This window comes from Anser brachyrhynchus (genome assembly GCF_964034855.1).
Source record: "Anser brachyrhynchus genome assembly, chromosome: 7".
Taxonomy (NCBI): domain Eukaryota; kingdom Metazoa; phylum Chordata; class Aves; order Anseriformes; family Anatidae; genus Anser; species Anser brachyrhynchus.
In genome coordinates, this window is record NC_137701.1 from 22,167,701 (window position 1) to 22,192,787 (window position 25,087).

The window sequence follows — 25,087 nt, forward strand, 5'->3', positions numbered from 1 at the left end:
TATTCTCATGAAATATTGTATATAGTTTTTCTCTCTGTGTATGTGTATACTTTATAGATATTTCTATACAGGTATAGAAGAGTCACATTCTGACACAGAGCTCAGGTTAAAATAATTATCATGTGAGGAATTTCACAAACGTTAAGGAAAACCACCTGTGTATGTTCATATATAAAAACCCTTCACAAAATATTTATTTTAAAAGTGATTTTTTTATTATGTATTGTCAACAGTTAGATCATATGTTACTGTTTAATACAAGCTAGAATAGTATAAGGAGAGCAAATACTAATGCATAAACCATTTAAGGAAAAGAAGAGCTAAATCTGCCTAAGTTTGTACAGAATTAAATATGAAAATTGAGAACTGCTTCAGTAAAAATGACTAAGGATTAGTTACTGAAACAATTACAAACCTTCATTGTGCAGTGATCCCAAACCCTGTTCCAATTCTGCCTATGATGTTTGTTTTTATCCTATTTGCTTTAAAATTTACATACTTTTTTTTTTTCCCCTGTCATCCAATATAATGCCATAGCAACTCTAGGAATATAGGAAAACAGTACTATTTGCCAAAAAGCAGAGTCTGTTTCAAACTAAGTAGTGCATGATATTACAAAAAAAAAATCTTGTAGTATAAGTTAACACAATGAATGTGCTTAATACGTCATGGAGCAACAGCTCAGTTACAATAATAATAATAATACATACAAAAAATAGTTAAGGATATATTTTTCCTTATTTTGTGCACACCAGGTGCTTCACCTATCGACATTTTTGTAAATGATAAAGAGTAAAACTGATCTATTATCTTTCTGAAAAACTGTCATATAGTAAAATATTTCTTGCAATGTTCAGGAACATAGAAATATGTATTGTTTCAATCGGTGACTGAAAAAAAATCCTCTTTTTTGCCTCTTCATTTCCTTAAATATAAACTAAGTAAATAAAGTCTGAACAATTAACGATATATAATACACATTTTCATATGAAATCTCTGGATATTAAATTCTTCAAGAAGTACTGTAAAATAAGTGAAGAATTTTCAATTTACCACATACTTGAAAATGAGTGATAGACATAGCTGATTTCTTAGCTGTTTTGTTAATTTTTATGATAGAATTTATTTCTTTTAATTTGGTGTTCTACAGTGAGCTGCTTGGACTTGACTTTCTCTCTTGGGATGCTGGAAAAACTGTACATCTCGAGCTCAGTAAATCTCAACTTATGTTTCTGTCATTCCTGGGCACTCATGACTATTTTATCTTCCTGACAGGCATTAATATCATTCAGTTCCCTATCACAATTCCCGTCTTCTTTTGAATAGGGGCTGGAGGTGCTTTTAGTTACATCTGTGGATTCTATTAGACCAAAGTCTAAAATGAGGTAGTCTTTAAGAAAAGATGTTTTCACAGTGTCAGATAAAATAGTATTTACAGTTTTGTCGTTTCTTGATTCTTCCCCAATACATACCAAGTCACTGTCAACAGAGAGTGTTGTATTCATTGCCTCCTTTAGAACTAATATGCTATTAGTACAAGGCTTCTGACAAGTGGTATCTTTAGTAAATTGAGCAAGACTATTAGAGGTAACAGCATCTTTATCTTCTGAATTCTGTTCATCCAGTGAAACAGTTACAGTATTGCTAGAATAGCTCTCAAAAGATTCACCTATCTCAAATATTTCTTCATTTCCAGACTGATTTTGCAGTTTTTCAAAGGCATGCTGCGATGCAGTGCAAATTCCATGGCTTAGTTCTGTCACTGGGTTAGATGGAGCTGAGAGAATTGTTTCCTGCCTACAAATGTTTGGATGTGAAAACGTGGTGTAATTGTTATTGTTGTTGTTATTGAAGTTGAACTCTTTATGATCCTTTTGGACTGCTTCTTCGTCAATGTTAGTAACCTGTACAACTCCGAAATCATCAGTTTCATTATTTTTTTTCTCTCGCTCCTTCTCAGCACTATACCCAACCACATTATCACCCTCATTATTTTCCTTTTCACTTTCCTCCCTAATCTGTGATCCTCCCATTTTATTCAGTTTACCTTGCACGTTCTCAGTTTCATCACCTTTTCCCTTACTGCCCTTATTTTTACAGGTACCCCTAGCTTCTTTTTCAGACAGGGAGCTAAAGGCTGAGTGTTGATTTTGTTGTGCATTTGTAGTGTCATTCTCCTTTTGCTCTCTCAGAGCATTTCCTTTCTGCAGATTCTTTTTATTGCCCAGAGGTTTATTGGCGTGTAAGCTAGAGCTTTCTTGCACAAAGCCTTCTGGGGGCCACTTTGGCTTATTTACTTTAGCTACTTCTTCAATAGAAAATGTTTTCTTAGGTGCTGCATCATCTGTTGGAGGAGGCCACGTCATCTTTAATTTACCTCTTTCTGTGGATTTTATTATCAAATTGTTATCCAAAATATCAGGATGGGTACCTTCAGTACCTGAGTACAAGTCTTGATCAATTTTTGTAATTAGTTTAGGATCAACAGGTGTACGATGAATGGGATTTATTTCTTCAGCGTGAGTATTACCAGCTGAGCTACATTGATCTTTAGAATTCCATAACTCTTTATGTTGCTTGTGTCCAAAACCTTCATCGTAATTTCCTTTGGATTTGAAAAGTTGCTTAAAATGAGGTTTACAATATACTTGTCCATGGAGAGATGCATAATTTCCCAAGCTGCCAAATGGAAGAAAATTTGTTTTACACTTTCATATAGCCTACATCTGCCAAGAAGTTTACACTTTACTTGGTAATTCAAGTACCCCTACATGACAGTAAATATAAAGGAAGGAAGAGTAAAAAGAGAGCAAATTCAATGGATCAGCCAATTCTGATGCCCAAAAGCTAGTGTCTAAATTCTTCAATTGCCAATTCCCATAAAATTTCTAAGTTAAACTGTTGGAAGGAGAAGAGTCATGCCTTGTGATTTAAGAAAGAACATAAACTTATTCAGTTACTGCATCATAAGCTTTCAAACAAGGTCTTCCGTAGCACTCAGGGGTTGTTGGGGATTTTTTCCACGTAATATTGAAGACCAAAGCCTCAATTTTCCTAGAAAACAGGAGGACAAACTGCCATGAAAATTTTCTTTAGCCTTTTTGTTTTCACTTAGATTTGGATTTGGCTCCCAGATGAAATAAACTAAATGTGTATAGCTAATCTCAGAAGTGTTAAATCAGAACTGCTAGCCTTTACAGTCTGTTAGAGCAGTAACCACTGCATTTCATATAGAGGTTACAAGAGTAGTTTGCTAGTGCAGGGAACCATCACCTATTGAAAATAATTTCACCAGTTGTGTATTTTTTATTCAAGTGCAGATGTTCTACGAATGAACGTGCAGTGTTAATTCTTACCTTAATTGACTGCTACAGTGGTGGCATCGGAAACACGATTTATGAAAATTTTGCTTGTCAGCCACTAAGCGTTCCATTGGATAAACTCTCTGTTGACAGAGCTTGCATATTTCATTTTCCCAAAACTGCAGTTTCTAGATGCAAATATCAGAAAGTTACAATTTGGTCTAAGCAACATATTGCAACTTATTTTTAATCGTAGAAGGTCCATGCAAATATTTTTTTGTTAAAGTTGTAGTGTTCATTTTGTTACCATGAGCTGATAGATACCAATCTGAGGGTTTCATTTTTGTTCAACTAACTGTAACGCTTTGAAAGTGGAAAAGCTATGCATCTTGTACCTTTTCAGAAATCCATACCTTTAGAAGGACTATTCAATCCACTACATAGGCACGATGTTTCCCAGGTATGTCTAATAAATGTTTTGTGAACTGGGATAGGATAATGAAAGGTTTACCAGCATAAGTGGAATTGAGTAGAACATATGTATTCTGATGAGGAGGTTTTGCTTCATTGTGCCAAAAGCACATCAGGAAGCTCCACTGCTGTGGTAACCTGCAATGTGGACACTCGTAGGGTCTAAATATGCTACAGACCTCATAATTTCTGACTACTACAGTTTTCCCTTTCAGAGCTGATACTTACTTCAGTGAATTTTCAAGACTAAGTTAGCTACAATAACATCAGCTAACTATCAAATCCTTTCTTCCATTAAGCATAATTAATTATAAAGGAAACTAGTTCTCTGTAAAATACAAAGCACAGTTAGAAGGCTTATTTCATTACCAAAAAGGGCATAAAGAAATAATGGGTGATCTTTTGGTCTTGGGAACATCCATACAGCTCTACTGTCTTGATTTATGAATTGCTATGAAAGCCATATGAACAGACAAGTGAGAGCTGAGCAACTCATTGCTTGTATAAGTGCATGGATCTCCATGCTCAGTTAAGAGGATGTTGCATTATTTCAAAGGATAAGAAATCAGGTGCATTCTGTGCATTTTACTATTTCTCAAATGCAATAGTAATGCTCTTTCGAATTTTAGGTAATTCTTTGGTTCTATTTGAAATACAGTGATTACATTAGCAAAAAAGGTCTGAAACCTCCATGTCAGTATTTGTTAGGCACATATTTGACATATCACTTAAGCCAGATACCCTTGAAAAGGAAAGATAGTAAAAGATTAGCAAAACTGGAAGAGAGATGGGCAGCAGAAATTAAGTCTGTTAGTTTTATACCATTTCAGCCTTTTATTGTAAACCTGTTGTGCATTACTACACAACATGTGGACTGTGAATAATACTGACTCATGTCCCTCCTCTTTTGGATGTGGTTTTCCACCAGCACATTCCCATTACTGTGATCTTGGTGATCCTCCTTTGCAATTCTTTCTTTTTTTTTTTTTTTTCTTAATGTTAAGGCTTGTATCTTTGTTCTTTACTTCTGATTCTGGAGTTTTCAAACCATTGCACGTTTTCAGGCAGAAAAGAAATTCCTTGCTGGATCAGATGTCTTTCAAATCTTTATGATTCTTGTGGATTTCATTGATAACTTTAATCCTGGAAGCAGCAGAAGCGATTTGACTTTCGGGCTGGCACAATGGTTCCCTCACCTGTGGCTCCCGAGGCTTAGGGAGCATCTGATCCACACAGACTTCACCTGTTTGACATTTCTGATTTTGTTGTTCAAAGAAGTTTTGAACTGGAAGATCAGCTTCTCAATTGTTTGGATGTCTTAAACAATCTGTATCATTCTTTACGATTGTGTTTATGATTTTAATTCTGAAAGCAGCAGAAGTTATTGTACTTCTTGGCTGGCCCAATGGTTCCCTCACCTTTGTCTCCTGAGGCTTACGTAGTGTTGGATCCATAAAGCTCTCACTTGTCTGATGCTCTGGGTCACAGTGGAAACTTCTGACTTGAATTTCCTTGGTCTCCCATTTTCACCGCTTGGATTTGTTCCCAGCAACTGCATGAAGTGACTAGGTTTCAAGCATCATTCTCTGCTTTGCACCACTTACTTCTATTATTTCCTCTTCACTAATGATTTTCTTGGTGCTAGTATTTTCAGATTCATTTCCAGACTGGCCCAGAGAGTCTCAAAAGCAGCTTTTCATGTTCCCCACCTTTATGTCTATAATAGGCTTGACTGAGGGTTTGTCAGCTTTGTTTTCTTTTATAGCATCAGTTCAGTGGTTTTCTACAAGCCATTGGCAATGTAAAACATTTTTTTTTATATGCTCTTTTTGAACAGCTTTTTTTTTTATAAGTTCCACTGAACTGAAATTTACAGAGCCTAATGATTGGTTTTCAGATTTATTCTTCACAGCTGAAACATACCCATCCTGAATATCAATTTTCATTATTTGTTTAAATTTCTTGCCTTCATCACCTTGAATATTTTCAAATAAATGTTTACTGTTGGTTACGTCACCTCCTATTACTTCTTCAGGTAGAGGAGGAGGTGTGTTGTCATTATCTTCTAGAATTTCAAGAGTCTGAGTTCCAAAAATCCAGCATTTTCTGGAAATGTACATCCTTTAGAACATTTCATTTGCAGTGATTGTTTCCTCTGAATCCTCTTCAATACAAGTCTCCAAAGGCTGTGTTTCAAAAAAAAAATAAATAAATAAATAAAAATTTTGCCTTGTGCGCAACCAACTTTGATGTTTTCCTCCAAAGAGATTTCACATGCAACTTGAATTTCCATTGGGTCTGTGTTAATCACATCTAAAGGCTGTGTTGCCAACAATCAGCATGCAGTTCTGACGTCCCCTTTTTCGGTGTCTTCTCTGTGGACAATTGTACTCTCCAGTCTTTGCCTCTGACAACATAAGATGTGTGAGTTTCAAGACATGCTTCTCTTCACATTTCCTTTAATCTCTTTGAGTTTGGACTTCTGCTGCAACAAATTAACATTGTCCACTGAGTAGAGATGCCAAACTCTATCCAGCTGTTGAGTTTCTAACATGTGCCTAGTGGTTTTTACAGAACCAGCAAAAATTTCTCTGATGTGAGTTTCAGCTGATGCTTGTTCCTCATCATGGTACGTTTTATTGAAAGATTCCAGTCACTGCATTTCAAACATCCATGTGGCTGTGCGGACATGTCCTCTAGAGAATTCGAGAGTCTTGTGCATTGCTTCTGCACATTTTCTGAAGAGTGTGGATTACGCTTGTTTTCATTTTTTCACAAACTGACATTTTGTGTGTTTCTGAGAAACTAGTGACAAATATTATATACATTTACAGACTGCAAACAAGGAAAGAGGAGACTGCATTCAGCAGAGGAGTACAGGAAAAGCAGAAGTGTTTACCGAGTTCTACTTTCTGTTGTGTTTGTCCCATAGTAGAAGTATTTGCTGAATTAGTAAATGTACTTATTACTACTTTATGAGCCTTTGATTCCTAAACTCCACATATTCCTACAACATTCATAGGTTTCATTTTTAATTGCAACTACATAATGAAAATAGAAATTCAGACTGACGGACCAACATGTAAACTTCCACACTTCTAATTAATATCAAGATTCCTCTTATTAAAAACACAGACCTGTCCAACTTGTGTAGGTGTTGCAGTCTCTCTGTCAGAGGGAACAACCTTTTCCTGACCTGTCCTTTCAAACTGCTGTTTTAAAACCTGCATAGAAATCTTTGGGACATCCTCATTCATAGCTGCATTGGTTACTGCAATGGAAAGAATAATAATAATAATTAAAAAAGTGATTTTGTTTTCCTTCACCCTGCCTTTTGTGAAATTAATTTTATCAGTGAATTGTAAAACATTATTACATTAGACAAATTATACTTACCCTTGCAGAACTCTAGCAAGGCACTTGGTCATGAACAGAAACCCATAGAAAAAAGAACAGAAGAATTGTTGAGGGACACATTGCCTGCTGTTTTGCCATACCTGAATAGCCCAGGCTCAGAGTTCATTGAGGTCTTTGAATTAACCAAACGTGTGAATTCTAATACCAGGACTAAACTGCAGAAGCCACGCATCAACATCGTGCTCATGGTCTCCAGGCCTATTCCACTTGGCTAGAAATTGAGCCTTTATCATCCACAATTTTGTCTATACAGGGGCAAGCATTTGCATGTGTTTTCAGACAACTCTTAAAATGCCCAGTTCTTTCCAGCAGCTCAGCACATATTTGACGCTACCTCCTTATGCCAAGCTCCTCTCTGTGTACCAACATGTAAACCTTTTCTTAAGTCCCATTGAGATCTATGAATGTGCTTAGCTGAGGAGGGAGGCACTGAACAACTTGGAGCAATGTCCAGTATCTGTATCCTAAGAGCAGTCTCACTTTTGTGGGAGTAAAGACAGCTGCCAAGAACTTGGTTCGTTGTGCTCCTTTGTGAGCCTTTACTCTCAAGTCACTTACTTACCTGTTTCATCAGCGTGCTGCATCAATGTAGAAGCCCCATTTGTCTCCGAAGTAACTTGCTCCTCACGAGAAACCTGTGCACAAAACTTTCACTTTACTGTGGGATTTAGTGCAACATGTAAGAATATTCCATATTTCTGCCACTGTCTTTAAAACGTCACAGAGAACTATGAATGGGAAACCCCATTCATTATCACATTTAAACAACACTGTGTAGGATGCCAATCAAAAACCATTGTTATGCATTGCCAAATGAGGGCGGCGATCAGCAGAACATGAAAATCTTGCTGTACCAAGTAGTGCTGGAGTGAGAGGCAAAGCAGATAAGGATCGGCATCTCAGTATACCTGCTGAATGAAATAATTCTTAATTGACAAAGTTACCTCTTGTGTTTGAAAGGCTTCCACTGGGCTTTCTTTGGAAGTCATTCCAGTGCATTCAGCTTCCCTGGTGCTGCTTGATACTGGGGGCTGGGTGGTTCTTGAGGTCTCCTAAAGACAAATACAAAGAATTGCATAATTAACAGTAATTGAGATTTTTGTTTCTGCCTTTCAAGGGCTGTCACAAATTAATTGTACTTTAAGAGGCGTAACCCCAAATGGTTCCTTTATGGTAGTGTACCATGATTCAGTTTGGGTGGGAGACAGCTGTGTGTACCTCATGACAATGTTTTTGATCCTTCAAGTTTACTGACAGAATAAGCCATAAACGTGTTAAAAAAAAAAAAAAAAAAAGTAGGAAGATGCATAGAATTCAGGCCAATTGTGAAAAACAGCATGTTGTGTTATATTTTTAAAGGGCTTCTGTCCTATTTCATCAAGAACTGAATAATTATTTTCTTTTATTATCACCACTTTTTATTTTCTACCACTAAAGTCCACATTTACGTTTAACTCAGTGTGACGTTGTATTCTTCTTTTCCAAATCTACTAACTATAACAATACCCTCTAAAAATATTATGTTTACTTTCTCGTGTTGCCTTTCTGTGCCTCTGTTTCCTTACTCTGCTGACATATGGCATTGATGTCATAAAGTGAATACTGCTTTTCTGGTTTTTGAAAGAATTGTACTGGTCATTTCTTAAACACCTGCAGTATCTTCATTTGAATTCATTTTATTTTCTGACTTCTGATCATTTCAAAAGTTCTGCATTCTGAGACCAGCAATTCTGATGTCTGACAGAAACATTCATCCATGTGTTCTCATCCATCATTTCCATGGCTATTGTGTGAGCGTTCATTTTTCCCACTTTCCTTGCTGGTGTGGGTTATTAGAATACCAAGAAGATGGATCACAGTGGCACTAGAGTAAGGAAGTAGTGAGAGCGTTTTGGCAGCTATGTTGCTTAGAGTTTCAATTTGTAAGGTTTGGAGTATATTATACTAGGCCTTACAAAATTTTCCTAGTTCACAACAGTAGCTCCTTTCTTCTTAGTGTCTAATTTATCTTCCTTATCCCATGTATTATTTATATGGAATTTAAAGTCTTCCATCAAGACATGCCTGTGAATTAAATCACTACAGGAGAGACTTAAACTTACTTGGGAACCTTTTCAATATTCTGTGGACTGCAGATACTCAAGACACCTGTAATTGTTTTGTCCTTAGACAATGAGAAGAGTGTAAGAAACTGTCTCGTGGTAGCCAGAAAAAAATGATCTCATCGCCATTCTTGAGGTGAGAGAAGAATCTCAGGCCCTGCGATTCTGTGATTCTATGATTTAGTCAATTACATGCACAAGGAACCCTATGTGCCGAGAAGTTTGAGCTGTTAAAGTTAGTTGGAGCTCCGGGAGGGCAAGTCAGAGTGTGATGTACACGCGCAAGCTGTGTCAGCGTAACAGCTGAGAGAGCCACACAACATGAGGAGGTGTAGAGTTAACACCCTAGCAAGTTGAAAAGAAAATGCATTGCAAAATTTTCCATGTCTTCTCAGCTTAATGAGGATGTTTGGATGTATGTATAATATGCTCTTTGATTTTATATGGGTATGCTTTTCAATATATTTATGCATACATATGTTTTTTTTCACATAATATATACTTTTCCATTCCAAAGTGAATGTTTTAGATATGTAAGTCAAGCTCTTATTACTAGAAAAACTCGTTCATGAGACATATGAAATGTTCATGATAGTCATTATGTGTCTATGGTATGGGGTATTAAAAAAGAATATAATGAGGCTTAATGTAGTCAGGAATCAAATCTAATCTGAACATCAGTAGTGCCTTATTGCTATAACTTTTGTACTGCTTATGGAGTAGTTGCCATATTGCAAAAGGTTATAATAGTTTAATGTGCCATCCATAGCTGTCTAAACTGCAGCCTAAACATTATGGGCCAGATTTTGACAATATAATTACATGGCCTAGTTCTAAGTATGAAAGGAGGAAGAGGGACTTGGAGGTCCTCATCTTTTCAGCATCTGTCACAATGGCTAATTGAAATTACATTGACAGCGGGTAAAATGCTGCTGCTTTATCCAAAACAAGTGGTAAGTAGGAAGACCCTTGGTTTCATCCCTCCTTCTGCAATGGCCAACTGCAGGATATGGATAGCATTAATTTAGTATATAGCATTAGAGTTTGTGGCAAGTTTTGTATACCACATAGATTTTGGAGAATGTCCTTAAGAATCATTTGAAGATATTCATGGGATAAAGTTGCTCTTATCTTAATAAGTTGGGCAAGTCCAGCTTCCACTACGGAACTGTAGCTGAAGATCATGATCTAGATTTAATGCTTGTTAACAGTTGTGCTTGTGGTAACTTGATCCCTTCATTTCTTTCTGCGGAATATACAATTTTGTGCATTATTAAATCAAGTAAAGTGTTTAATAACTGCAAGGCTAGACTGAACAGCATTACAAAGCCACACAACAAATTTGTTGTTGAAAACAATTCACACAGGTGCATTCAGTTAACACTTTACTATAATTGTGGAAGCTACCATGGCAAGGTAATGCTCAAAATTTCTGCTACTTTTTTTTTTCTGAATATTTCGGGGTATGTAATTGTGGAAAAGTAAAATTCAAACTTTTTTACCTGTTAGGATTTAGAAAATTTTTAATATATTTTTAAAGTATTAAATGTTGTTCATGTCTGTATACATTATATAACAAGAGTGCATTTTTATTTAGGTATTCAGATTATATTACTAAAGAGAACTGTATTTACTACATGCGGTTTATATCTTAGTGGTGCATACATCAATTTTGGTGCCTGTAATAATTCATATAGAATTCTTACTGCAAAATGTGCCAAGATTTAATTTTTCATTAACTGTACTGTGTATTTTAGACCAAGGTTTTCTTTTCCTTATTGACATTTTTGCAGTTTTCCTCTATTCTGACAACAGAAAAAAATTACTTTCCCTTTCAAAAATAAAATTGTCTTGAGAATCAGATTATGTATACTCTGTTATATACATGTGTAGATAAAAACAAGTATATAAGTTTATGTATGTATGGAAAAAACAACTGATCAAGACGATCGAACGGTCCAAAACCTTGCAGAAGTACAGAAAGCCTTTTACTCACTCCTATCTGAAGCATGTTTATTTTAGTTAAACTGCATTATGATAATCATATATTAACTCTGTGTGAAGTTAGCTAATATAATATCATGTACTAGCATATTTAGAACTTACTGTTCTAAATGTTCAGTTTGTACCAACTTACAGTTCTCTTCATGCAGCAGAAGTAGATTGTGACTCTTAAGTTTCAGCTGCAAAATTATTAACAATAGAGGGACTCACTGGTGACTTACTTGGTTGTGTATTTTCATTTCTTCCTCAAAGCTATGTTCTTTCACATATTTATGTTCTTATGGTATCATCTGCACATCAGTGCTGTGAGAATCCTACAGAAATTTCTTATAAGTAATTCTGCACTTCATCTCTATGATTTGTCAGCTTTCCTTAGTTTTATGTAAATACTTATGTTGTTTTGGGTACTGTATGGAATATTTTCATTAAAAAAGTTAGGTTTTTGCCATTCACTAAAATTGTCACGTTATTCAATCTCATCCTCTGCAATCACCTGAAAATTGGCAATTGCTGCTCTAGAAATCTTAGAAAATTTGTCTGGAATGACCCTCAATGAAGGCAATTTAGCTATACCTGTGTTATTCCTGGCACAATGTACTACAGTGTTGAGTGAAAATCAGATACAACTGCCTATGTAGGAGGTTAAGCTCACTTGCCAGAAAGTGCTTGTGTCTGACACTGGATAATGAGATTTTGTCTGAGCAGCTGTTGTGCCCTTCAGAACTGTTCTAACTGTGATTTTACAGCTTCTGTGGCAAGATAAAGGAATTACTTTCATTTCCAGAGTGGTTAGTAACAGTTCTTTTCTGATTTGGAGTGTTGTATGTTTTTTGTTTTTGTTTTAAATCACTGATTTAATGCTCTGCTTATACTGTTCATCTAATTATTTTGGCAATGAAGAACAGCAACCTGTGGGTTTGATGTGTGGAATATTGTGGCCAAATTTTTTGTAATTATTTTGCTCTCTCTACATATCAGCCTGTTGGTCATTCAGCTTCATGTTGAGCAGCTCTACCGTATGCAAACATAGCTTGTACTCCAGACTGCGAGCTAGCAAACAACTCCAGGCTGGCATTTTCAGAACAGTAACACTGAAGATCATGACGTCTTCTCAGCCCAGTGGCTGTGGACAAAAGGTGTTCATGATCTGTGGTCAAGTTAAAGACCAGGTCTTTAAACAATCAGGTTGAGTTTGTGAGCACATCACAGTTCTGTCAGCTTTCAGTACTGCTCAGCATTTTGGACAAGATTTTAGTGCTTTCTACCAATAATAAGGCACCTTTCACTAGAAACAAATCTTCCTTGTAATGAAGAGAGTTATGAGTGATGACTGGCCTGAGAAAAACAAAGATAATAGTTAAATAGTACTTGCATATTTGATGTTAATATTTTGAATAACAACCCATGCACTCTTTATGCAATATTTGAGTATGGTAAAATTTTCAGCAATTTAGATTACTGTTTAAAAAATTAATTGCTTTCTTATTTAAGCTTTGATTAATGGTTTGGATTTATCCAGCTCTGGAAATCTGTGTTCAAACAACATGTTTTCTGTATTTTGCCCCAGAATTGATTCAGTGACCTCGAATAATCTTTCAGCTACCTAAGTTTATAATCCCATTTTCAATGAGAGTGCAGTTATGTTAGATATAAATGGGATTTTATGGTCTTGCAGTAAGTTATTTAATCTAAATTTAAAAGCTGTTCTATATAGTCTGATTCTATTTCCTGTGAACATGACCATTTCTGCTGATGATTTGAGAGAAAGTTCTCAACTAGACACATAGGACACACATGGATAAGTGTGCTTAGAGGTCACGTCTTTGTTGAAGAAATGAAACCATCATAGTGGCTTTGTAGAGAACTAAACCTCATTGTTAGGCCAGGAAGAATTCATCTTCATATCACGGGAATGAAACTCTGCTTCTAAGTAAGAGAAAAAGTCACATCATTTTTGTAAACAGTTCTGCATTTCTTCATCCAGTAAATGGCAGCAAGGTTGGAACACCTCACCAGAAAAGTACATGCAAACAAGTTATGTATTTGAAGTAGAAGTCAAAGTTAAAGGGAAAAATATGAATGAAAATAGAACAAAAATGAATTTACGTCCTTTTCTGAGAAGAAGTTTTTTTCTCGGGTTTTTACACAGATATTTACCATGAAGTTAGTCAGTAAGATAACTGAGTATCTCCTATTAGCATTCATGCCAGTTGCAAGTGTAAACCTCTATAAAGCAACAAAGTTAATAGTCTCTTTGTTAATAAAAGAATACCTGAAGTCCAGGCAAAAAAAAGTCATTTAGGATTATTTTTTGCACTGTGTTTTTCTTTATGATTAATTTTTACTGTAATTAGTAAGACTGCCTAGCTAAATTAGTGTCTACCCAAAACTAGGTAGTCAGAAGAGCTGTTTTTTGAAGGAAGTTAGTCTTTGCTTTTGTGCCTTTTTTTTTTAATTGATATTTCCTGAAATCTGAAATTTGCCTTTCTTCATTTTTATTGTGACCTTGAATTTAATTTCTCTTTAATTTCCTGTCTCTCTTCCGTTCTTAGGTTACTCAAGCATTTCTTTCATTCACAGAATCACAGAATTGAAGGGGTTGGAAGGGACCTCGAAAGATCATCGGGTCCAACCCCCCTGCCAAAACAGGTTCCTTAGAGCAGGCTGCCCAGGTAGGTGTCCAGACAGGTCTTGAATATCTCGAGAGAAGGAGACTCCACAACCTTCATTACCTTCATGTTTACCCTTAATAGAAGGATTTCACAGTTTTTAGACTAAACTACTTGTAGAATAATCACTACAGTGATGATTAGTCTGTGGTCTTGTTTCAGCATTTAAATTAATTACAGTTATAGTGTATTTTTAATTCCTCCTTTTTACTTGTGCATCTTTTTCCATACTCCTCCATCTCTTCAATTGAAAAGCAGTAAAACATTACTACTATGTAAGATGGAGTTCCCTGTAATGAAGGAGTTCACATCACCCAGCAATAGATTAGGGTTTGTACAAATTCAGGTGGACTCATGTAATATTTGTTTTCTTTCCCACCGTAAGAAATATTGCTATCAGCATTACTGTGTACTAGAAGTTATCACTGCAAAATAGTGCAGTTGTACTGTGGACCAGACTGCCCTCACTAGCTCCAGAATCATGGAGGAGTGGAGAAACATGGCTTGGTGAGGATCCAGCAAGTCCCCATAAAACAATGGTTAAAACACTCTCACAGAAAGAAATAAACTTTTCATAGGTCCTTGTTTGCAGTGACCTAGCTAATTTACTCTTTGCTTAGGCAACAAGAGCACAACAGCCATCCTCCAGATAAAATCTGCTCAACTGTGCTATTGTGTATCCTCGACGTGGCATACTGCATCATTTCTGATAACTGTGGTGGTTGTGGGTTTTGTTTGTTTTGTTATCTCATAAATCTGCTTTTAGACATGCAGATTGCTGCATGTGTACTGTAGTATATCCTCAAAGAGAAAATTCTGAGAATATGAACACTGTGGAAACATTGTCTTAATTATAATGAAAATTCTTCAATGAAGCATATTTTTCCCACCAACTCTTTAGCAGGGCATATCTCTTTTAGTACTAAAAATGCCATCGTTACCTGTGCAGATTTGTGCTGGTGCTGGGAGTGAGCAAAGGTGATCTTTGAAGAGGTCATCTGCCCTTTCTCAAACTGTTTCCGCACTGCAGCCAGGCCTCCAGGCACAGTGCAGGACTTGGTTTTCTCTGAAATCTGGAGTGATAAAATAAGGCCAATTATTTTGCATCTGCAGTAAGAACATACTTCCACAAGTTGATTTTTTTTTTTTAATTACTTAAGAGCAGTACACTATAATTCTTATTAATTTAAAATGGAGAATTTGGAAGCACTTAGTTATATCTGTACCCTCTTATGTGCAACTTCAACTGGTATAGTCTGTAAACTATACTTATTTCAATAGTACAAATGAATTTACATTAGTATGCACAATAGATATAGTAGTAACACAATTATTTTACAGTTATCATCAAAATGCATAACATATACATACTGCTTAGATTAATTGTTAAATCTTATTGGCCTACTTTAGGACTTTTTATTTTTTGTTACATAATTAGGATCTGAAAGTTATCAAGTCCTTTTGAAATGTTACACTCTAGAATATATTTAACACTAATTACTAAATGCTTCTGTGTGAAATAGATCCTGCTGGTATAGCTGCATATTCATCTCTGCCTAACCTGCTGCCTCAGTGGTTTCCTCTGAAGTTTAGGGGTCAGTCACATATTTTTAGCCATGTAATATTCTTTATTTGCAAGAATTACACACTTATCAGCAGACAGACAGTCATAAATAGCATATCTGGCAAGTTCATAGACTACTGCACAAGAGCCATAAATTGTGGTTAGGAGAACTAAAGGACTATCTATATTTGAAAAAATAAGCATGTTTGACCAGAATCTTTAACACCAACATAATAGTTCCCATGTACTTGATTGCCTGTAGCAATCACTTCAGAGCAATCCTCTGCTGTTCCATCTTCTAATTATATGTTCTGAGTTCTGTTGCCTTTGCTATTGCTACCTGGCCCTCTCTGTATTTTTTCAGTAGCTATTGCTGAAAAAAGTAGAGAGAGCTTAAAGCAGGCCTTTGTGAGATGATCCTTCTTCACCTTCTGTCACCAACAATGGTGACAAAGGTCAGAAGAGTGCCCTTGCCCTCACAGTCTCAGTTATGTCCGTTGTGTGTTGCTTCTTAGATGGTATGAGAAAAAAGCTTTAAGTATTTGAACCTATTAAACAATATGCAGGAAATAAAACATCCAGTAATTCAAAATTATCTTGTAATAAAAATTGCTAAAAAGAAAAAAAGAAGTAAATTTAGTACATAACATCTGATGAGTAAGTAAGCAAATCCTAAAAAACTGATGAAGATGGCACAATCCTATATATACATGGATATGTGAATGCAGAGAGTAATTACTTTAGTAAATGAACATTTCAGGCACACCTTGTGAGCCATTTGGAGATATTTAGAGTAGGTAAATGCAATTACGCGTCCTTTAAGGAAACATATTGATTTCCTTTAACGGAACTTAATATACTTAATATAAGAAAGGGCAAGGTGTCATAGAATGCAAATGAAGCAGTTCGTATGTTCTCAGCACAGTTCAGTTGGGTCAGGCTTCCTACAGTTCTTCCTCTTGAGGAGGGAGAGCTAATGGCAGCACTGTTGGCAGTTGTGGGAGGAGGGAATTTGAACCTTCCCAGACCAAAGAACGGCAGGAATCTGCTGCAAGTACTGAAAGGCAATTAGGAAATAAAGAAGTCAGTGGGCAGGAATTGTGTGGTTTGAAAACACCTGGACTCAGAAGGTGAGCGTGGGTGGTGGCTGCTTCCACTAAGTGGCTTCTGGGCTACCTGAGCCCCCAGGTCACTTCAGCTGCTGCAAACCACTCCTCCAAAGACCAAAGTGCAGGGTAAGACTGGGAATCCTTCTACAGCTCTTCTCACATATAGACAGAGATGCTGTCTGGTTAGGCTTAGAGCTGAATCAGACTCATTCTGTTGCACCCTGACTGACAGGAATTAACTCTGGCCTAGTTTACAGTAAGAGAAAGGTGCGTGCTTCCTGTACGCTGAAATTCCAGTGTAACAGAGGCCTTTGTTGTTCGAGCATTGTACCAAGCCAGCATAATGCCTCGGTTTCCTGATAACAAGATGGTTGAGCTGCAACTTCCAGTTAGGATTTTCAGAGATGGTAAAAATATACTTTGTGTCCTGAAGTATTTCTGTGCCTTAGTTAGCTAATTCTATTACAAAAAGGTACCTCTCCCTGTACCTTATCTTGAATGGCTGCTATTTTATAATGTGGTAATTTCAAATTCTTCAGTTTGAGCAGCAAGAGCTCTAAACTCACTGCGCTCCTGAATACGATTTTATTATTGGGCGATAGAGAATATTTATTGTGATAAAGAAACTGCCTCTTTCTGTCATCATGAGCAAATAGGATAACTGCATTGCTGATCTCTCATGCCTACGGTCCTCATAAGTGAAGTTCAGGCAAAGGTGGACTAAAAAGAAGACTACTTCCATGAATTAAAGGGGATTGTCCAAAAGACCAAAGGCATGTAGCATGAAAAATCTCATTTGGTAGAGACAGAGACTGATGGATGACTATGTTTGCTATGTAGTTTTCCTAATTTCAGATTTAAATTTTGATCCACCCCGTGATCCATCTGATAGCTTGCTTGTAGAAATAAAGAAGGTTACAATCTGTCCCTGCACAAAGCAAATGCAGAATTAAGAAGGTAATGAGACATTGGTATCTTACATTGGCAAAGCAGCTGCTGCTCTCTGCCTTGGACACAGCAGCCTGATACAGAGCCATTTTTTCCTTCAAGGAGACATTCTCCTGGAAGTCCAGCAGTGTGTTCCCAGTCCTGGGAGGGCTCTCTTCTGGTAGTCCTCTTACAGGTTTGCGACCACCCACTGCAACTACAAACAGACATCAGAGTTGGGGGAGAGGGAGATGGGTGCATGTGTTTCAAATCTTGAAAGAAAAGCAGTAGGCAAAATGAATGGTATCGCCAACTTTTTAGCAACTGTGTCATACTTTTAATTTAGAACGTATCAAGTACGGAGAGTTTCATTTATAGAAATGTAGTTTCATTTTTAAAGTAAACACTTGAAATAAAGCATTTGCTAGCGGGATTTTACAACTGCAATTGGAAGAATCTTATAGGTCATCGAATAGTTCCTGGCTGTTTCTCAAGGACCAGCCGGTATCTCTGTGCTTTGCTTATGCAGGACTGTGCAAAAAGAGAAAACTTAGCCATGACCATATACAGGGCAAGAATTAATGCTGAATTGCCTTTTAAAAAGTTAGCATGCAAAGGTTCTTACCATTGTGACAAGGAGTTACAATTTATCTACCTGCAATTCAGGAACAGTGAATGTGGAGACAGCAGTTCAGAGTACTCCTAAAAGAGCACTACAGACTTAATAGCACTAGTCTTTTGTTGTTGTTTTTAACATACATATGAAGTTGTTAGAATTCCACATGCCCAGAAAGGTGCCTTAAATTTAGCATCAAGGTGTTTTTCCTTCTTGTTTCAGGTAAGGGGGGAAAGAGTATGCTGTGAGCATCTCTACCATCTGTAATCAGAAGCAGAAGAGGTTTAATATAAACCCGCAGGCTGGAAATTCCTCTTGACCTGCCAAGGTGTTTTGTTGTTGTTGTGTTTTTTTTTTTTTTTTTTTTTTACTGTCGGTGGAAAATTGTGTTGAACAACACTGAATTTCTGTAAACAGGACACTCCTTTCCTTTTTGGGTGAAGAGGGAACTGTAAGATTTCAAGAACACGTATTTTTAGTGAAGCCACCACTATCTATTTTTTTTAATCCTTGTGCTAGTACTGCACAAATCAGAGTGCCCTAATCTTCTCTAAATCCATCTACATTCTCCTTGTCTTTGCATAATAGGAGGGAATAAATTTGTTGCAACCTGCATTTCTTCTTTAAAAAATTGCATTTTATGAGATTACAGAAACAGGTTCTAGCTGAAATAGTGTCCCCCCCCCCAAAAAAACAAACACAACCAACCAAACAAACAAACAACACAAACAAACCCCCTAAACTCTACAAAATCCAAGCATAATATTTCTTTGAATTTCTCAAAAGTGTACACCTCTCCTTTTCTGGAGTAAGTAGAGGGGGACAGCTGATTTTATTTTATCCCCACATGTATATGGTGGAACTTGGATGATGTTTTTAGGGGCTGAAGCCTGCATAGCCTTTGCCAGAGTCAATTCCTTGTTCTGGAAGCCCAACTGTAAGACATATTGTCATACATATGCATGACAAAAACACATGTTCAGTCAATCACATTTCTTCTTACCTAAATTGGCTGACTTTTCATTATTGTATTGTTTTACTAAGGCAGTGGCTGACAAGGAAAGATACAGATCAAAAATCAACCCTTTTTCTTTTGAAGTGCCCACAGTTTAGCTTTAATACTATGAAATGCTGCAACAAGATCCTTTCCAAAATGCTATCTGTTCACCTGGCATAGAGCAGAGTGCCAGGGAAAAGGTATCCCACCAAACAGAGAGGAATGCCAGGCCACATCTAGCCTGTCTGCCTGTTTACTGTAAAACTGTTTAGCTGGCATAAGTGTTCAAGGTCCAGTTATAGCAAGCAAATATAAAAAAGCGACCTTAATCTTCTGTAAAAAACAGACGTATATGTAGACACCCATTGAAGGGTGGCTTTTAGTGTAAACTTACTCAGTTTCTTAATATTTTCACATGACCCTACTCAGAACATATATGAGGATAATCTTCTATTTAATTATCCTTATCACATGCAGTGCATTTGTATATTGGGAGAAATAATCATAGGCAAAAAAATTGCTACACTTTAAGAAAGAATAGCAGCAGTTACAATCAATGAAAGCCTGCTGGAAGGAAAAAAAATGGTTTTCAGGGAAAGTAGAAATCAGGAGAGACAGAAAATTGCTGTCCTCCAAGTGAGAAGTCTGTACATTAAACCAAATCTAACCAAAACAGTGGAGATGTTGAACACATGCTTCAGAAACAGAGGGATAGTCCCCCATAAACCATCAGTATCCTTTCATTTTAAAGGTACATTGTATTGGTTAACACAGATTACTACCAGCATATTTATTAGCCTTTGCTTTAATTTTCAAGAATGTTTACAAGTTTGAAACCTTTCTTAGTATTGTTCTGATTCAGCAAGGGATTCTTAGATTCTGCCTAATCATAAGCATGTGAATAGTTTCCTCAAGTGCAATGGGAATACTCATATGCTTAAAGTTAGACATGTGATTAAATTCCTTGCTGAATAGGGGCCAATGAATTTAATGGACTGTTTTAAAAAACATTTTAATAGATACATATTATTAGCCACCTGGGGAGGGAAGGTAATAGAAACTATTCTCTTGTTACCTTTAAAACAGGAAATGAAGTCTCCTTAGAAGCTAGTTGTTTTATAACATAATGCAAAACTCTTTCTGATGCTGTGAGAGTTTAAGCAATCTAGGTTCATTCATTTTGCTCTAAGCTTTTGCTCATTCAAGAGAACTCAAAAGTGTAATATCTTCTGATTCTTTTGAGGATAAACGTGTGCTTGTGATGAAATATTTTGTCAGAAGAGTCTTACATTTACCAATATGAGGTATGCCAAGAAAAAGCTGAAAACTCTGTTTTCCTTTGTCAGGTGGGTCTTAAATGATACCATTTATTTCAGAGGATATAATTATTTTATTAATGGTAACATATCAACTGTATGAAGTGAACAGACCTTGACAAGTCTTCCATGCATAATAGGACTGGAGAATTCTGGCTTTCATCCAGTTGTATCCAATGTTACATTAGCTATCCCTTATGGGCTTCTTCATGTTTTCACGATAGGTTAAACAGCAGTATGAGCATTGCCTTCATTGTTTTTCAGCGGAGACAGTAGAAGTTGTTGGTACTCAGCCATACAGCTTTCTGTAAATCTTGTTTTGATAACTCTTCTAGGAAAATAAGGCTTTGGCATAATTGAAACATTTAATAAAAAGCTCCATAGCACTTCAGTGGTTTGAGGGTTTTGCTTTTGCTGAGAAATTGAAGCATTTGGTATTGAGAACTCAAAACTCATGGTGATGAGAGAAATAATCTATGGATTAACATTATCCTATACTATTCAGTTCCTGAATATTTATTCAAGTGCATAGTTGCAGATTTCAGTGCCTAAGTTCAGTGCCACTAGAAGTTTAAGAGTTTTCTCCGCTGCTTTCAAATACTCAAATGAGTCTATAGGGAATTTGCTTCTCATAAGACTGCCTGAATGCAAAATGGGATATTATGGCTCTCACAGGAGCTCAGAAAAACATTATCCCCTATGGGTCTGTCACATTTTTAGAAAAAGCTTCATTTATAAGAGGCATGAATTGTTGAGTGTGCAGTTTTATGTAGTTCTTATGCTTTGTTATTCCTGATGGACCAAACTATGCTTCTGAAACATACTTTGCTCAATTTGCAAAAGAGGCAAAGAGAGTATGGAATGGAGCGGAGAAAGAACATCTTTAAACTGTAAGAACTTAAAAGAAGGGGGGAAAAAGGTTCCTTACAACCATATTATAAAAAGATACCTGAAAAACTTGAGAAAATGTAGAGAAGAAACAGAGAAAATATCCCCACATGGAGAAATGCAACTGTGTCTAGACGGTGGAAAAGAAAGTTATGGGGTAATATGATCATAGTGTATAAACATCCTTCCAAGAAGAAATGAGCAGGTTAAAGATCTCTTTGATTGGCTAGAAACAAAACAAAACAAACAAAAAACAACAAACAAACAAAAAGGAAGCTATCCAGTGGCTGAAAGGTACTACTCAAAGATGCTTATCCAAATTGAATATTATTTCACTATAGATTAAAACTACCATCTTTCCAAAGAAACTTCACAGCTGTTACTGCAGAATTTGCAAGTGCTACTGCTTTGAAAGGCTATTTTTCATGTATAAGTGTAAAATACTGCACAAGTTACTTCTTAGAAATATTAGCACACACAGAATGGCAACATTTAGTAAATTTATTTATCTTTATATTAGAGAAGTACTGTGAATTAGTTTAAAGTGAAATATGGATCAGTTCATAAAGAAACATAATTTTATGTCATGTCACCTATTCCCATGCAATTATATTTGTCCTTAATGAAAGAAGGCTAAAATGGACCTTTCTGACTTTGTTAGGTGGAAGTTAGGGAAAGAGTTGCAGAAAAGAATGATGAATGGCTATAGATTTGTGATGGGAAATAGTCTGAAGCTCATGGTCTAAACACTTAGAGTAAGGCCTGAAGAAGTAGTCCGAAGCACTGGGTAAAGAAGCAGACCAGAGGCAGACAGACAGAAGTTGTAGTGATAAACATGTCGGTTTTGGCCAGATAAAATTAGTGTAGAAAGGGGTTATACATCTAGTACAAATAAATGCCAGAAAGGATTACTTCAAAAACAAGTGGACCCTACATGACGATGTGTCATTTCTCTAGATGCTTTTTAGAACTCTGTCCCAGATTACAAACAAAACACTTGAGACGTTCTACCTGATTCTTCCTTATCTGCAACCACATAAATCAAGGATAACTCCGCTGAAGTTGATGTAATTGTAAGATTGTCAATTTAGAGACGGGAGCTAATGCCCATTAACTGCCAAGGTTTGTAAGTCTTTGCATTCATCAACTTGTATTAATTCACAAGAATATTATACAACATTTTTATTACAGAGTGAACTGAGCCGATCCTATCTTCTATTACAGTATGTCATTTTTTTTTTGTCATTTTATGTTATTTGCAAGATTGTGACTTTCTTATTACACATTATTACTCTTTTGTAAGAGCAGGCCTCTTCAACTCAGGATTCAGCCCATTGGTTAACAATTAAACAGGTTTATTTCAAGTAATTAATTATTCCTAGTATCATTTAAGTTGTCTGAATCAGTGTTCATTGCAAGTCATTTGAAATGCAAATAACTTTCTGTAAAGCCCTGCAGCCCTAGAGACCAATGTAGACTAGCTGTAAATGACTTTAGTGAGGATCTTCTTTTATAAGCTGTACTGGGACAGATTTTTAAACAGGGCAGTGGACAAAATAGGTGTGCAATAGTGTATGCCTCATTTAAACATGCAAAATAGTTGCTGTGAGCACAGCATTATTAAAAAAACTCTAAGTTAGTATTGGCTTTGTAAAAATTTAGTAACAAGCTGCAATTTAAATAAATCAACTACAGCTCTGATTCTTCTGTCTTTTTGTCATGTCCAATATTTGTCTAGAGTTTGTAGGTAGCTGATACGTATGCACAGCATTGTGTATTGTCATCATACAGACTAATTCAGCTGATGGTTTCAACTCGACCAGCCTGTTTACTAAAAACAATATTTCTACCAAATCTGGTATTAGAAGAATGAGAAATCTAATTAAACTACAGTTCAAATTCTTCAGAGAAAACTGCCAGTTACAGTAACTTTCTCCCGTAAATCATTTTTACAGTCAATTGACAACAATCAATTTTAAAACATGCTATTGTCAGTAATTTTCCATTTTTTTGGAGACAGAACCTGACTTAAGCCCAACAGATTTTTCCAGTTCATAGTAGATACTTAGAGGTATCTCTTTTGTTGCAGAGCACACTCAGAACAATTAAATGTGATACAGAACCTAGTAGTACTAGGTTGCCTGTAGTAGTACTTCTACTTGCCCGCTACTTGCATACTCCCCAAACTTATTACTTATTTTAGTTATAAACAAACTCCATGCTACAGCATCAGGCCTATGTTAAATCCATGCATAAATAAAAGATGATAATACTAGCATCCTTAGTTCATGGAGAGGTAGCACTATTTCATTGAAATTATGTGCAATTTAGGACAGTTTCAGCCCTAAGTTTTCCTCAGTTGTGTCAGTCCTTTGGTGAGAGTCCCTTTGTTTGGGGTGTGTGTTTCTTCTTCAGATACAGACCTAAGTACCATTAGTAAAGCTTTGTTATTTCAAAGCTGTATTATTTTAACAGCTTTTGTTGCAGCTGCAACTCAATGTCTCTGGAAATAGGGAGACAGTTTCACAACTCCAGGGTTTCTACAGCAGTGGTACCTTAAGAATTATTCATTTTCATGCTCACTCTTAGGCTGCAGTACACCATTCCTGTCACTTGTGCTGGTACTATTGTTTAAGAATCTGCACTGCAAATTGAAAAAGTGGCCTTGAGTGAACAACTGATCCAAGGTAAAATGAGAGAGAGAGAGAGAGACAGAGACAGAGAGTATTTAAGCCAGTTATATTGCCAAATCTGTGTAGAAAGTAATTTCCTTCTTAGAGCAATTTTTTGTTCTGGCCTCGAAATAATTCCTGTCTGGATTGTAGAATACAAACTATAAATGAGGAAATTTCTTACAAATATTCTTCCTCTTTGCTACATAATCTTATCTACTACTATTGTCTTTTGTTACAAAAGACTTTTCAGTGTTGTCAAATCCACAAAGTTGGATTCTCTCTCTCCGTGTTGTCATCAACCAAAACTTACTTAGACAGGTTTCCTGTCACTTACACCTCTGTGGATAAAATAAAGTTATTGCGGTTAAAAAAAGGGGGCTAGTAAAACAGGTAGTAATGTCCACAATAGAAAATAATCTTGGCTGTCAACAAAGATGATTTTGGAAGCCTAGCATGTAAAGAAAATAACTAGTTTAAAAAAGGAGACAAATTATGTCACAAAGCCAATGAACAGAGCATTTCAAACACCGTATGTAGAGAATATTTTTTTCAAAATAGCTCTATGTTTACAGTAATGATTTAACTGATAACTAATCAATACTGATTACTAAAGAAACTATCAATCCTCCTTTAAAACATCACAACAGAGATATCTGAATGTGTCACAGTTAATATACAAAGCAAGTAGTGTCAGCATTAGCTATAAGAGGTCTTGCTCATTGAGATTTACTTTCCTCTTTGATCTCCTTGAATCTGGAATTGCTAAACATGCAGGCTAAGCATTTTCTGATCAAAAATAGAGTGGAGGCAGTAATAGGTTGATACCCTATAAACAGTTTATTAATTTCATTTGGACAGTGGACAAGTCTTTTTATGTCATTATTTGGGTGATCTAATGTTTTACACAAAGTCAGATCCTAGAATCTTTGAAGTCAGAGTGATTTGCTATTAGCCACAATTATCTTGCATTTTTATCCTTTGACTTTAGAATGAATATTATTGTAGCTTTAAAATTTCTAGATGCTTCTAG

General features: G+C 36.2%; 2 protein-coding genes across 4 annotated transcripts in view; one reads left to right on the top strand and one right to left on the bottom strand.

The window, feature by feature from the left end:
- The window catches only part of LOC308198585 (uncharacterized protein), a 54,148-nt gene that overhangs the window by 7,126 nt on the left and 21,935 nt on the right, over window positions 1-25,087 (top strand). The window contains exon 3 of one of the 3 annotated variants that reach the window (XR_013954023.1): window positions 9,360-9,730. The exons of 1 other annotated variant lie outside the window; for it this stretch is intronic. Coding sequence is in view for 1 of the 2 variants with exons in the window: in XM_080601327.1 (XP_080457453.1) it covers window positions 13,877-13,968 (92 nt within the window). In the remaining variant the exon portion in view is untranslated. Of the gene's footprint in view, window positions 1-9,359; window positions 9,731-13,876; window positions 13,969-25,087 lie in introns of those variants that run through there. One more of the 3 variants, XM_080601327.1, reaches the window with a different exon arrangement.
- On the bottom strand, window positions 1,183-8,932 carry LOC308198572 (xin actin-binding repeat-containing protein 2-like). The gene is made up of 4 exons (XM_080601286.1): window positions 8,135-8,932; window positions 6,911-7,825; window positions 3,357-3,490; window positions 1,183-2,679 (listed from the first exon to the last, which is right to left on the bottom strand). Exons 2-4 carry the CDS (start codon window positions 7,028-7,030, stop codon window positions 1,236-1,238), a joined length of 1,698 nt encoding a protein of 565 aa, XP_080457412.1. The 5' UTR covers window positions 7,031-7,825; window positions 8,135-8,932; the 3' UTR covers window positions 1,183-1,235.

What these genes read in the sequence shown, in the direction of transcription:
- LOC308198572 (XM_080601286.1), bottom strand. Translation starts at nt 7,030, where the DNA reads ATGAATGAGGATGTCCCAAAGATTTCTATGCAGGTTTTAAAACAGCAG. An exon ending in CACCTACACAAGTTGGACAG is followed by an intron (nt 3,491 to 6,910) that starts GTCTGTGTTTTT and finishes ATTTGCATCTAG; the next exon opens with AAACTGCAGTTTTGGGAAAA. An exon ending in CACTGTAGCAGTCAATTAAG is followed by an intron (nt 2,680 to 3,356) that starts GTAAGAATTAAC and finishes TCCATTTGGCAG; the next exon opens with CTTGGGAAATTATGCATCTC.